Genomic DNA, 15560 nt, shown 5'->3' with positions numbered 1-15560 from the left:
TCACCAGGTAGTTCTACTAGGCACCTTCATGAGTTGTTTTTTTTTCCACTGAACATTTTGGTTCACTTGTGTGTACAAAATTGTATGTGTGACTTTCAGTCATCAAAATTAACCTTTTCAAAAAAGGTTGTGTTTCTCTTTTAAATGTTAGTCTCACTTACAGGTTCAAATTTAGCCAATTAAAATATCTAACAACTTTTAAAAATGGAACTTGACACCTTTTTATCACTAAAATTAAACAGCTTGAACCCAACAAGTCATTTCTGAGTCATAACTATTTTCAACCTACTATCTGCCTGGTATAGCTGAACTTAGGGAAAATGCTAATGTTGGCTTGTTAATACAGGATGACTCATTTAGAGCATGAAATATACATGAGCGACCTGTGGCTTTTTTGAAAAGCTTAGTTAATATGTTCTAAAAGCTACCATTTGAGTAGTGCTACAGTCACACTTGAAGATTGTGCGGTAAGCATGATATCTTGTTGCCTTTGAAATGGTTCTTTCTGTCTGTGACCACTCACAGTCAGCTGCCATCTTCAAAGTGACTTTGGTGCGTGAAGGCCGAGATAACACGAGACCAGTCAGTCTGCTGTTAGGTTGTGATTGAATGGAGTCAAGTTTGCAATTATACAAAATCGGTTTGTGATAATACGGTCATTAACTGTGACAAATCAGCAGAAATAGAGCACTTAAAACTGAAATTCATAAATTCAATTCCACAAATAATGACGCAGTTGCTGTCAGTTGCAATTTAGCTTCAAAATTACATAAAGCTCACATAAATGCTCAGTAACCTTGTTGTTATGTACGAATATAACCAGAATACAACCAGTTGTCCCTCTACTGCAAAGAGATGCGTCTCAAACGAGTCCACTCTCATTCTGTCTGGGTTTATAGATTATTTTTATAAATGCATTAAACAGTCTTACAAATAATTATAAATAGTAATGGACGGTAACATATATAAAAATACAAAATGTTATAAATTGATAGCTTTTATGTAAAAATTAGAGACTGTTCATTTCTTTGTAAGTGGGCAAGTGGTGAATGGTGCAAATGTATAAATGTTTTCTTTATGTATCTAATTCAGTCTAAACATAGAATTAAGCTGTTAATTCTCTAAAGTGATTTACATCTCTCCTTTATTAGACTATGGATGGTAATATCTAATATTTACATTTATACAGTTTAAAGTTACCTAGTTCTACAGTGCAGGCCTCATATTAGATGCAGTACCAAGAATGCATCCAGCATTAAAATTATTAATTAGAATTAAAATGTTGATATTTTTTTTTACCGTGTGCTAAATCCAAGGATTAACGGTTTTCTGCATCATATTATCTCAAATTATTCCAACCTCTTAGCCAGGTTTGTGTTCCTGGTTATATTTTTTTTAACTGTTGTATGTTTCTGTTTATAGATTTTTTTTTTCACGATTTAATCACTGTTAGCTGATAACAGCTCTGATGGGAGGTGGTGGCACTCATAGTGGAAGAGTCATAGGGCACATGAAACGTACTTTTTTGATTGACTGCACACACAGCCTGAAGCAGAGAGCCCAGCTCAACACAGAAACCTGAAACATGTGAACTAGCTAGCAATGCTAGCAAGCCCAGTTAACGAGGTGTGATTGCCATCCAGCCCAAGCAAAGATATGATTATACTTACCAAAACTGAAGCAAAAGCTTCTTGGATGCGCTGCACTTCACAGCAAGACAGGTAATTCTATTAAAAGGGACCAACACCACATTCCTGGTCCATTTTTTGAGGCGAGCTTCATTTTTCAACCCTGGAGGTTGCTGCTTGATCTGCACTATATGCCTGTAAGGGCAGCCAGTGTTGTCATTGATACTTTTGGGTATATTTTCTGAGACTGTGTCGTATAGTTTCCAAGACTGTCTTGTGTAGTTTTACAAAAGACTAATTTGAAAGTAGCTAATAGTCAGTAGTGAAAGAGCTAACACATAAACTTAGTGCATTTAATAGATATTCGAGAAGGTTGCAGATGAAGGACATATAGAGGAAAACAAACAGAGGCCTCTAACTCGGCAACTAAATTTGATGAAGTGTACAAACTAAAGGACGCTCTGAATAAATGCCCAGGAAGGAGTAGACTTTTGGCAAACTGACAAATCTTATGTCTCTTTGAAAACATCCACCAAGATTCATCTGCTACGTCAAGCTGACACACGGAGATTGTGTTTGACTTTCAAAGGAAATGTGCAATGAGCGCGCTACGGAACTAGGAGGTAATTAGTAAGACTTGAGCTGAGTGTTTTTTTCTCGATACTTAAAATGCCACGCAGCACTCACAGCTGAAGGCACACAGATGTTGGAGCTGGTAAATGGAGTTGGGAAAAGAGCTTATTATGATTAAATGAATCTGATTGTGTTGTAACCCAGAGGTACAGATAGGAGGAACCATATGAGGGTGAATGCAGCTACAAGCTAAGAGGTTTTCCTAATGATGATTTCAGAGCCTATGGCACGTCTGACTGTGGATTTTATTTTGTCCTAAGCACAGAAAATGAGCCCAAAAGAGTAGTTGACTGGCTAGCTTGCTGGCCTACTTGCTGGCCTGCTTGCTTGCTGGATGGATGGATGGATAGATCAGTGAATGCATGGATGGATGGGTGGTTTTGATGATGGACAGATGATAGATGTGTGTCTGATATGCTGCAGGAGTGCTTTCACTGACTTAGAGATAAAAACCTCAAAGAGGCTTAGAATCCATCGTATTTTATCTCAACGGAACTGTCAAGATAAAAACAGCAAAGGCCAAAAACTGAACCAGATAATACAAATAAATGACAGCAGGAAGTGATAGGGCAACAGAATGCTTAGAATTAGTATTGTAAGTAGTCATTTGTATTAGAATGTTACAAATGAATGGTGATTAAGTAGTATTAGGACATAAACTAGAACTATGTAGACTGCTGTCTGCTTAGTTCTATATGGCAACAAACACACTAAGTGTCTATTAAAGGCTATTAGATGTTTACTCTTGGGAGTTAATTAGTAATCATAATCCTACTATCTTAAACCTTTGTTTGGAAATGTTGAGAGTAACCTTTATCTCAGTAAAAAGTAAAGAAAAACATGTACTCATCATCCAAATATATTTGTGCAGCTTTCACCACATTTGTTGTCTCATGAAATCAGCACATGGCCTGAGTATTGAACTAATCATGTGTTGACATGTATGTGGTTATGACAGCTATTTAAGCGCTTTAAGCTATTTTCTGATTGCCAGTAAACTTTTCTGGCAATCAGAAAATAGCACTAAAAATTTCTCCTGCAAAGGTCAGACTACCTTCACTGTAATCACCGTAAGTGATACTGCACTCATATTCTGAGCTGAAACTTGCAATACTTTGCAGCTCATTCCCACATCGGTCTTATTCAACCCGACACGGCCATGATTAAAACACAGTCACTGACACGAATGGGAAATAGATCTTAAAACAATGCCTGCTAATGGAAGCTGATGATTAATGGGTGATTGTCTAATCGATTAATATCCACCCTGAAAGGAGTTACAGCAAGGGGAGACTTCATTTCATGTGCTGCTGGTTTACAGACACCAAACTGCTTCAAGCTGATATGTGCTATTCTTCAACTGTCCCTGCCGTGTGCAGATCTTAGAAACGCATGTTTGCATGCCGCTATGTTGAATTTAATCACATTCCTTAGAAGCCACATGAACGTCTTTACCATGATGGCGCATAAGTGTGTATTCAGCAGCTCTCTTATCCCCTTGGTTGATTTATTTAAAAACTGATTAAATTCCACATTCAGCTCCATGCTGTGAGACTTTGATCCTCTGCTTAATGCCTGTACCTCTGCAGAGAAAGGATTGCTGTTTTACTTAAGAACAAAGGGGCCATTTTATACGATAACCTAAAGTATTTCTGTTGCTTCAATGCATACAGAGCTGTCAGCATTTTTCTATATTGCATCAGTGTCAACATTCAGCAGTGCAGCTGGCATTCATGAAATGTTAAGCCCAGAGTATCAGTTACATGTATGGACAGTTAATCCCCAGACACCAGGGAGTTGTGTTGATGACTGAGTCTTCTTATCTCTGTCTTAGCTGCAACATTTCTGTTTGCAATAAAGATCTCCTCTCCCCGCTCCTCTACTCTCCTCTCAGGTTGGAGGACACACCATGCTACCTATTCGCTGGATGCCCCCAGAGAGCATCATGTACAGGAAGTTCTCCACGGAAAGCGATGTCTGGAGCTTTGGAGTCATTCTGTGGGAGATCTTTACCTATGGGAAGCAGCCTTGGTTTCAGCTGGGTAACAACGAGGTAAAAAGCGCCTGAAGCACGATAGATAAACCTTCACAAGATATAGCACACACACATATTATCAAAGGCTGAATTGCAGAATCTCATGCACACACTGGAAATTATAGCTCCAGGTCATCTAGTGGTAAATGTGAAAGTCTACTTTTCCATTTCCAAACATCAAGTAGGGCAGCTTATTGCAAAGCACATCAAAATCTTTCCCCTTATGTCATCAGCGAGGGGGAAAGGCTGAAATCCCGAGCTTGCTAATAGCAGATTTAAATGACCACTGCTATTCTGGATCTTAATCTACTGCCTCGTGTTGTTTCTTCACTCTTTGGTGAGGTGATAAATTGATGCCCATGCCCACATTACATAACGCCCGTGAGCGGTCTGTTTTTTCATTGAAGTCTTTGCTTTAAATCAATAAAATTCAATTAGGATTACGCTTGTAGGGTAAGCCCAGGCATTACAATAGAATGGAAATATCAATAGAAGTGTCAATGTGCTTTTGGGCTTTATACAAATGTGATATTTTCATATTTTTCTGCATCTTGCGCAGAAGAAGTTTTTAGGCATGCTAAATGAAACACTCAGCTGATTAAACTGTGATGAGATGAGTGCTTTATTATATCACAGCCAAAGAAGGTAAATTGTTTTCCAAATGTAATTTTGTACGTACAGATAGTACAGATGAAATTCTTGTACTTGTTATTCACTTATTCACATGCCTATTATTCAGTTGTTGTCATTGTTTAAGTCGTTGAAAAATTACTGCAATAATTATAAATGAGCATTAGTGACTCAGTGACAGTGGGTACTGTAGGAACATGTTTCAAACAGGCATCACACTTCTGGGCTCCACTGGCTCCACTATCATCCTCTACGGAGCTACACCGACCAGCTTATCTGCTTTTTTTTTGTTTGATTGGTTGGTTTTTTGGTATCTCTAAATACAGCAAAGAGTAATATATGTACTCTATACAGAGAAATACATTCTTTAGCAGAGAGTGTGATGCATTTTCTGTGGCAGACATGTCTCAAACATTTATTCTGCTTAGTGCCCGTTAACCAAGACCCCTGTTTTAGTTTTATATGTGATAGCAAAATGGAATAGCAGGTTACCCCATGGTGTCATGGTCTGTGTGCAGGCAGGCAGGAAAAAGACCTGATATGCAGACTCACAGAGGCAGAACTCAGATTCAAAAACCACAGCTTTATTGCTGGCAAACACAAAACAAAACCTAAATTGGGAGAGCTAGAAATGGGGCATGAAAACAGAACACGCAGGCTAGTACTAGAGACGACGCGACAATGAACGGGAACACATGCAGACACTAAATACAGGTGGGGAACAGGGCAGAGAGCAAACACCTGGGAAACACGGCTGAAACTAATTACAAAGACGAGATTGGGAGGAAGCAAAATGGAATACGCTGACCTTCAAAGTAAAACAGGAAACAGACTGAGCACAGAACAAAACCTTAAAACTAGAATACAAAAAAAGAACTCAGAATACAAGAAGTCATATTCAAAGGAGAAATCATAGAATAACAACAATAATACACAAAACACTGGGTCATCGACCCAGGACCGTGACACATGGACCATTAAATAAATGTTGGTGCTTGAATTTAAGTAAAAGCTGTAAGAAATATTTAATGTTCTGGGTACCATGTTTGGTATGATCTCTCCAGTTAAAATAATGAATATAAAATTTTTCGAAGAAAGAAGTTGGAAGGAAGCAGAAAACTAATACAAACCACTCCAGAACAAGGTGTTCACACATTGTTTCTCACTTCTCCAAAATCTCTATCATGGAAGTTGTGAGTGTAAAGCAGGGGTAGGCAACCTTTCTTTTTCTTTTTTTTCTTTTTTTTTTTTTTTTGGCCTGTCCCGTTTGGCTCTTTTGCCATCAGAATTGTTGTCTAAAGGCAAAGAAAGATGCCCAACGGATTTACTTTACCAAACTGACCATCCCAGCCTTGCCGTAATGGTCCATTTGATTCACCTTTTATTGTTTATTTTATTTTCACTTACTGAATACGGGACAGACTTGACTGGGGGAAAGAAGGGGAGAAAGAAAGAGGGAAAGAGAAACAGCTGAGAAGACGGACGGGGGAGAAGGGCAAAAGACAAAAACCAACAGAACGGGCAGAAAAAAAAAAGCATATATCAATCACCTGGATCACCTGCTGAGAAAGAAAAAAGAAAACAAGCAGAACAGAACAAGAGTAATAGAATAAACAACATCACAATGATATATGGGAATATGACAGTAAATACTAAATATTAAACATTATTGTGCAGCACATAAGATCAACAGAACACAGTGTGCTTTGAGGTAGGAGCCAAAAAGGGTGTAGTTTGTGGGTGTGATCACCCGTGTGTACACCTGTGAGCATGGACGCGCTTGTTTTTTGTTTTTTAAAAGGTTCCTTCATGTAATAATCTGCTAGAGGGTGTGGGGGGGCCACAGCCCTGTCCTCCAGGGCATGAAGCAGGTGTGGAGGAGATCAAAACTCCAGACATCCAGAGGCCCCAGAACACAAGAGACCAAGGAAGACCAACAGAGGGGCAGCTGCGCCACTGTCCCGGAAAGAGCTGAGGAGAGTCCCAGATGAGGGCTCACTCAGCAGCCGCGGAGCAGAAGCCAGGGGGAGTTGCAGTGACGCGCCCGTGAGCTCCGCCGGCAGCCAGCTGCGCCTGAGTGACCGAGCCCCAGGCCGAGAGGCCGGGGGCACCCCACCTCCGAAGTGGCCCGAGCGAGCCCCAGGCTCCAGGCCCCGATAAGCGGCCGCCAAGGAGTGAGCCGGTGTGTACCTGGACGCCCATCCCCGGACACAAAGAACCACCAACGCACCGATGTCTGAGGGGGTCCGCCACTGGCAGGGGAAGTGGTGGTAGGGGGAGATAGGCCTCCATACCTTGGAGGGCCTGAGATGTCCCCAGAGAGGTGGCGCCTGACACCCAACCTGACATATAGACACAGACATACAGGCACACACAGATACAAACATCCATTCCCACCCTCATGCTCTCATATGCACTTACTCCACACTCAACCAACGTGGAGACAGACATAAAGAGACGCTGTACACACGATCACACTCCCCAAGGTAGGCAACCTTTCTGATGGCGAGTGCCATTTAAAATTTCCTCAGAGGTCAGTGTGCCATATGTTTGCATTAGCAATAAATTTAATAACGCTCTATATTAACAGTTACACACTATATAGAACCACTTTATAGAATTATATTTGTTTGCAGATGTTGGCAGCTATCAGCGAATAGTTATCAGCTATTTTGAAACAAAAAAAGACACTTTTTATCCATAACAAGAACTCCATAACAGCAAATGGACTGTACAACAGAAAATACAAATGCTATTTATGGTCTCCTCACAAGAATGATAAGAAAAATAAACTAAGCCAATATGGCACGTCTGTTAATACAGAGACACACGAAAATAAACTCCACCTAAACTTGGTTTATATCTGACCCAGATAGACTGCAGGTCATAACTTCTTACCTGAAGTTCAGTTCACCTGACGCTCGGACCGGCGGCCGCCTCGGGTCTCTCCTCGTCCTGCCTCCGATCTCCCTCATCCACGTGCTGGCCTCCATCATTTGTTCATTTTACTGAATCTGTGGAAGCTCCGCGATGCCACCACCAAACAACTGAGTTATTTTTACACACCGGCCAACATCTGGCCAATCCAACACCTTTCATTGTTTATACCGTTACAAAAAATAAATAAATAAATAAATAATCGGGCCACCAAGCAAATGCCCGGTATGCCCGATGGCCAGTCCAGCTATGGCTGTGCCATCAGTTAACCCTTGGCACGTGTGCCTAGTGTAAAGTTATCGTGACCCACAGTAGATACATTATTGGAAAATAAACCATAATTCTCATTTAATCTGCTATGCAGAAAGCAAAAGGTGAAAACTACACTGCGTGCTAAATTGATGGTCAAGGATATTATAGCCAACCTGCTCTGTTTCATGCAGCCCCTCTTGCCTTGGCCTATTAGCAGCAGCTGATCCCAGTCCAGCCTTATTACATCTGCCCTCACGCTGCTGCTTATCTGTCCTCTCAAGTTGCTTATTATGTGAGGGGGTTGGAGTTATGCTTTGTACTGCGATCAGAGGACCCCAACTGTGATCATAGAACTAGGGTGACTAATCACACCCTTGTTTTCACTTTCACTTGTCTATTAGTACATGTTATCATATTTGCAAGTATATGATGTATGTACGAAGGACGCGTGCTACAATCTGAATCTCAGATGGGAAGTGAGACTACTCTAGGCTCTAATTGAGTCCAAGTACTATGTCAAGGAAAAATAAAGGTTGTAAATCACCAAAGCCCTGCAGAATACATATTATCTATATTATCTAGCTTCACTCACCTGAACTGTAACAATAAGTGGTCACACAAAAGTAGGCGTCAGCATAATAAGTCACATGAAAGGGTGCAAATAACCAACCAGAAACACTGACAGGTCTACTTACAACAGAGCAGCTGACTTGACAAACAAAGATAAAACTATACTATGGGAAGAGTTTAAACACTTAATACAGGCTGAAAACAACACAGCTGCTACAGCCAAAGCAGCAGATTGTGAATGTGTGTGGTCAGTAAGACTGGAGAAGACCTGATATATTAATAAAGTCTCGCTTATTTGAAGCCAGAGGGAAGCTGAGAAAAATGCTGACTGTGTAAGTTAACAGATTTATCGATATCACAGCTCTATCATTACGACGCAGAGGAACCTGATGGATTACAATTGTTATTCCATTAAATTAATGTAGCCCCCATGATGTTTAATAACATCAAACACGAGCTTAGTCTCTGTGCAAATTTAATAATAATAACTTTATGTGCATAGCGCTTTTAAAGCACACTTTTACAAAGTGCTTTATTTGAAATAAAAGCCGACACATGCAGACACATAGTTAAACATATGGTCTCAGTGTCATCACAGTATATACTTGCATGCATTTATGTAAACTGTGGCCCAAATTAGTGGGCAAAATCCTTTTTTTCAGCAGATTTAGGCGACCTAATACGCTGAGGAGGACTGTTCCAAAGTTTAAGTGGTTGTGGTTTTAAAATAGTTTGGATCAATAAAACAATCCTCATTTTTCTTTATCATTAACAACAAAAAACAGGGGGGAAAAATAAAATCCAAATGCTAATAAAAAGGATAAGATAGACGGAGGGAAAAGGAGGGAAAGGAACAAAATCAGAAATTAAAACCAAGAGACTAAACATGAGAAAACTAAATAAAAGAGGAAGTAAAACAACAGAGAGACAAAACAGACTGAGGGTGTACTCACACTAAGCATGGTTGCCTCGTACCAACACCAAGTGTGTTTGTCCCATCTTCCCACAGCCTCGCTGTCCTGTGCTCAAACTGCTCTTTACATGCAGACCCAAGTACACTTCACTTTGTTTCAACATCTCAACTTCGCTTCAGAGAGCACAATGAGCTTCATGATTTTATGCATTTTGTAGCTTAATTGGAAGCGGTGACACACTGGCCTCTCACATGCGTTACAGATTTGCTATTTACATAACACAGTGATTTTTACAGGGCCAGTCACTGTCACTGAGGAAGCATTCGAACACACTACTTGTGTACCGTGCTTGGGTCTAACTGAGCAAGGCTCATGTCTTCAGTTGGACCAGAGCACAGTTCACTTGACTGCAGCCGTGCACACACCAATCACATTACTGTTAGAAGTAGAACTGGTTTTGGGGATTAAACACGTTTACAGTGCGCCATAAAACTAAACATAACTGAGAGAAAAGAGAAAACCAGGAACGCAAAGAAAAAAAACTGTACCAACAAACAAATTAAGGGCCCCAAAAACATGACATTCCCCCACCCCCTGCAGTGGCGCTATGCACCACAGTTAGAGAAGCACTGGGTGGATTTTCCAAAGCTACTGCTTGATTGTAGCGCTTGCGATTGTGGAATTATGCATAAAGGCTCCAGTCAGTCTTAAAGGTAGCCCGTCCGCATTTTAGAGACTCTTATCATCTGGGGATGAGACATGACAGACGGAATATAACAGAAAGTAAACAAACGGTAGAACAATAGATCAAGTGTGTCCCTCCTGTTTTGTTCTAATAACGTGTACTGCTGTCTTGAGTAAAGTAAAGTCACATTTATTTAAACACAGATCAAGTTTGTCAGACGTTCCTTCCAGAAAATTAGGCTTTAGATATCAGTAGATTATCAAATCCTTTGTTCTGACACTGTTGTTATGCTGCAGACTTGCAAGAGCGTGAAATTGCATGACACCATAATATGCCTTATGGGGAAAGTTTCTGTTTTCCCTCTTCAGCTGTGTTGTTAATTTCTACGCCTTGAAAAGTGAAAACTTAAAAAAAGATGTTTGAGATAGTTTTGATTAGTACACAAGTGTGAAGTGTAAATAATGTTAAGAAATCACAGTTTTTCCATAACATGACCCCCCCCCCCCCCCCCCCCCCCCCCCCAATTGTTTCACACAAATAGATTGCTATCCATTCTTTTAAAGTACAGTGCCCTGGAAAATGAAGCCAAATTATCACGACAGCAGTGAGTCATCTGGCTAATTAGTGCGCAAGCACAATAGAGATAAGATCAGTCAGCCTTTTAACAACATCTAAAACATCCCAGCCCCACCAAATAGTCAGTATTGTTAGTTTGTGCTGTGGGACAGGAAAAAAAAGTCTTGTTTCCCTTTTATTATTGCCCAAATTTAGGATTGAATGTGTTCTGTTTATTTCTTTCATCTCAGTTTCATTAGTTCAAACCTCAAAGGACATTTCTGCTCAGTGTCACCGCTTTCTCATTATGAACAAACTAAAGCAATCAGTGAGTGAGAATCTCCTGTTTCACTCCACTGCCCTGTCTCCTCTGCAGGTCATTGAGTGCATAACCCAGGGTCGGGTTCTGGAGAGGCCACGGATTTGTCCTAAGGAGGTTTATGACATCATGCTAGGCTGCTGGCAGCGGGAACCACAGCAGCGACTGAACATTAAGGACATTCAGAAGGTCCTGTTCGCCATGGGAAAAGCCACGCCGGTCTACCTGGACATCCTGGGCTAGCAGCGGCCCGTGAGTGGCCTCGCCAGACGCAAAGATCGACAGAGACATACAGACAGAACGACCCACATGGATCCAGGAATAACCAAACCAACCTGCTTCACTGTCGAAAAAACACCTGCATTGTTTGGGAAGGACTTAAGTGCCTGCAACACTTTTGGATATAGTGGATAAAACGTATTCAAAAAAACACGCACTTTTACATTTTGTTTACTTGTGTATAAGATGTACAGGTTTGAAGAAGACTTTTTTTTTGGTTTTTCCTTGAAAAACTGCAAAAATACACAAAAATGGAGACCGAAAGGAAAGTGGACTGGCAGTAGGAAGGGGCCGCAATTTGATTATATTATGGAGAGAAGACATCAGAGTTCAAATCTATCCTAGGTTTGGTTTTATGAATATATATAGAAATATTACATATATTTTATATTTATTTCTTTTTGTCAAGGTGTTGAAGGGTCTCCCATGTGTGTTGCTAAGGGCTTGGCCCTGTCTGAAGACGCCACCGACAAACTATTGGCAGGGACTTGACGTTGGAAGCCTTACTTGCACTCTGATTGGCTGGCTCTGAGCTCATAAAGGGAGCTCTTTGGAATAACACTGGATGGTTGGAAAATAGCAGCGCTCTGTAGAGGACCTACCCAATCAGACAACTGACAAATCTATTTTAATTTAAAGATAATGTACATATTGTAAAATTCTATGTGTCAGAATTATGTTAACTTATTTTTTCCGATGTTACTTTGATTCCTTTTCTGACTGTGATCTGGGTGGCTAAAGTATAAAGCTATGGTATTTGTTTTCATCCTAATCCAGAGGAGATTTCCTTGGGAATTACTCGTGTCAGTGCTGGTTGTCTAATGTGGTGAAGGTGAATGCCAGTGAATACAATGCGAAAAGCCCACTGACACCGAATCAAAGAGACTTTGGCGAACGTGGGATGACTCAGAGCCATGGTTCAACATGACACTTTCCAAAGAGGTGATGAAACCTCGGATTCACGTTCCTTTTCATTTGCTTTTTATGGCAAGAATTATAAGTTGGTTAGTAATATCTCACGCCTCAGCCCTCAAATACACATACACACGCTTTGTCATATTCAAGCTTTTTGATGTAAAACTGCTTAAAAAAAACAGCGTTTTTGTAGCTTTGAGTGTATTCATCATTTGTGAGTCGCAGGGTTGTTGTCTTGAATTAAACAGCCTATTGTATGTGTTAAAGGAACTATTTGACATTTTGACCAATATGATTGCTTTCTTGCTGAGAGTTATAACAAATGCAGCTTTTATATCTTATTTTTTAATATGTGGCTACAGGTTTCAGCACATAGTCAGCTCAGCTTAGTAAAAAAAGCATCAGCTAGTTAAGCTTTTTTTTTTTTAAACTTGTTGAAAAGCACATTGACATTTTAACTAACACGTATATTTATCCTGATAGAGCTTATATGTAGCTTTGTGAATAATAAGTAATGTTTTAACTGAAAAATAATTATATAAAAAGCTTTTTCTTTTAAATCGAATATTATTAATTCAGTTTCTGTTCTGCTCTGAATTTTATTGTTAGGCCTATTTCAGATTTTTTTTTATTCAATCATGAAATTGTAATGGAAAACCTGCCAAGTAATTTTTATGTCCCAATTTAAGCCGAATATACCCAAAACTGCTACTGATTTACGAAAAGGAAAAAACTGCTAGAGTGAGTAGCCAATAAGAAACAATTAAAACGGTGAACCCCAAACGTCAGACCACTCACACTCAGATTAAAATGTTAAAATCTTATGCATGATCACATCTCTGGTCATTACACAAGTAGAACATTCAACATTTCATTTCCATTTTCATGGATAACTTTTGATATTTGTTGAACGTTATTCTCCATAAACAGCTTCATTTTCAAAATTAAGTTCTTTCAACTAATAAGATATAAGAAGCATCCAGGATTAGAAAGAGGTCAGAAATGAAGAATAATAGCAAACCCAAGTTTTAAAAAAATCCTTAACAAATTCAAAAGAAAAACTTTAATAGAAAAATCAACTTGAGTTTGTAACCAATCCCTTAGATTAAAACCAGAAGGATTATTATTTGAGTTAGCCTATATAACAGCACTTTATCGGATAAGTTTATAGAGTAGGATTAAGTACTTTGTCCACATATAAACACCCTGGAAGCTGTTTTTCACAAACTCAATTCTCCTAAAATTGCCATTTAGAAAACACTTGTGGCCTCCAGTGTCTTTACGGTCGACACTTTGTGAATCCGGTGATTAGACCTATTTTTTATGCTTTTAACGATAAATTTAGTTGTTTAGCTTATTTACATATTAACATATTAAGTATGTTCAACATTCATGTTATAGCTGCAAAAACAGATTTTTTTAAAGAGTCAGTTAAAGCCATAGCTAGAGTTTTGATTGATAAACATCAGTACTTTTGAAGACTTTACAAACTTGAAAATGTAAGTAATAGCCATGCTGCTTTGCTAGTAAATTTCTGTAGACTGTAGCAATGTTCCTTACATTGTAACAAATTTTAAAATTTAAGCTCAAAAGGTTTTAACATATAATGTGTCATAAAATGTGACACATTTCTCAAAAATACAGTTCGGTGGAATAAGCTAATTGGGTAAGCTACACTGGACATGGAGGGTTAGCTAGCTTTGGTTTCTTATGTCTTGATTGTGTTAAACTGAGGTTACTGGCCAACTTTCTTTCTCCCCACACTGAAGTGCATTTTCAGATGTTGGGAAGCTAATTTTGTTGCAAACAGCTATTCCCTATTTCCAGCGTTTGAGCCAGGCGAAACTCACAAGCTGTTGGTGCTAGCTATACATTGTCAATGCCGATATGAGAGCTGCATTGATCTTATCATCTAACGCTCAGCAAGAAAGCAAAATAGGATATTTTCCCCAATGTAGACCTCTTATTTTAAAGTATTATAGGTTGATGTCCTCAGGATCCTATCACTATACACGCTGTTAAAAGAAACACATTGCATTTTTATTACTATTATCATGATTTCTCTTCCATCAGCTGCACAAGAATGATGTTGGCTGATTAGAAAAACACTCCTGTTACAATTACAGAGACGTGGCTGCAGCAGGCGGATACTTGTCTTAATTTTTGGGCTGTACACAAAAAATAATAACCACTGAAGTGGGTCAGCTAATTGTGTGGTATCATTGCAGTTTTTAAAAATAATTACAGTATTAACTTAAAGAGAAATATGAAGAGTTTTGTTCTAAAATCCAATTCGACTCAAAACCTACAACCAAATAGATATTACTTTTGAAAAATCTCATAATTAAGTGCTCAGTTGACAAAATGAGTTATTTCTTTCAGAGTGGATCCTGAAGCATTCTCACACACTGAATGATAAACCTCAGGCAACTATTTTATTTCATGTTGTATCTGGATATAGAGTGGTTTACAAAGGAGCTCTTCACATCTCTTCCTTATTATCTTGACATGAATTCTCACAGTATCACAATGTTGTCTCTGTTTCCCTTGGGACTGTGTAAATCATTAATGAGCATTTGGTTATTTCGAGTATTTTGTATGAAAGGCGAGATCCAGTCCATTGAGTTACCCAAAGCATTGAGTTTTTGTGTATTCTCTTGTGGTAAAGATAAACGCTTAAAGACATTATGACACAGACCGTGAGCGTTTGCAGGGTATTGTAATCCTTTCATGGTGAGTTGAATATTCTTTAAAAAGTCTTTTTTTTTTTTCTTGGATGAACTAACTGAACACTTTTTGAAGCAAAGTTGGCATATTACCATGTACACATGTTACAGAATATTAAAATGTGGTATAACATCTACAGTATATAAAATACTGGTATTCCATGATAGATCTTTGTATTAATGTGACTCTCTTAAGAAAATGTCTTCAAACAATCAGACGATCTCTTTTTCCATTTTGTCCTGTCTTATAAAGATGTGTGAATTTGACTAAATCTTGTCTTCATCTAAATCTCTCACAAAGCTGAACAGCATGGGTTCAGTGTGTGTCTGTGTTGTCTTCTCCTCTTCTATCCATTGTTGATGTGATAGAAGTGATAGAAATATGTCTTTTTCTCAGGTAGTTTGGTATTTCTAAACGTACATAGTTTATATCCTTGGATACTACAGGATGAGTCCAAGGGGAAACCTATTCTTCTGAAAAA

The 15560-nt window shown here is 39.0% G+C and overlaps 1 protein-coding gene across 2 annotated transcripts in view; it reads left to right on the top strand.

Moving 5' to 3' along the window:
* Positions 1-15343, top strand: part of ntrk3b (neurotrophic tyrosine kinase, receptor, type 3b) — a 235569-nt gene extending 220226 nt beyond the window's left edge. For both annotated transcript variants that reach the window (XM_080885052.1, XM_080885051.1), the window contains 2 exons: positions 4156-4314; positions 11216-15343. In XM_080885052.1, coding sequence (XP_080741178.1) covers positions 4156-4314; positions 11216-11401 — 345 coding nt within the window. In that variant the 3' untranslated portion in view covers positions 11402-15343. The remainder of the gene's footprint in view (positions 1-4155; positions 4315-11215) is intronic.
* The last annotated feature ends 217 nt before the right edge of the window (positions 15344-15560 follow it).

The sequence above is a fragment of the Rhamphochromis sp. 'chilingali' genome (assembly GCF_963969265.1).
Source record: "Rhamphochromis sp. 'chilingali' genome assembly, chromosome: 6".
Classification (NCBI taxonomy): domain Eukaryota; kingdom Metazoa; phylum Chordata; class Actinopteri; order Cichliformes; family Cichlidae; genus Rhamphochromis; species Rhamphochromis sp. 'chilingali'.
This window is presented reverse-complemented; position numbering and strand designations above follow the sequence as displayed.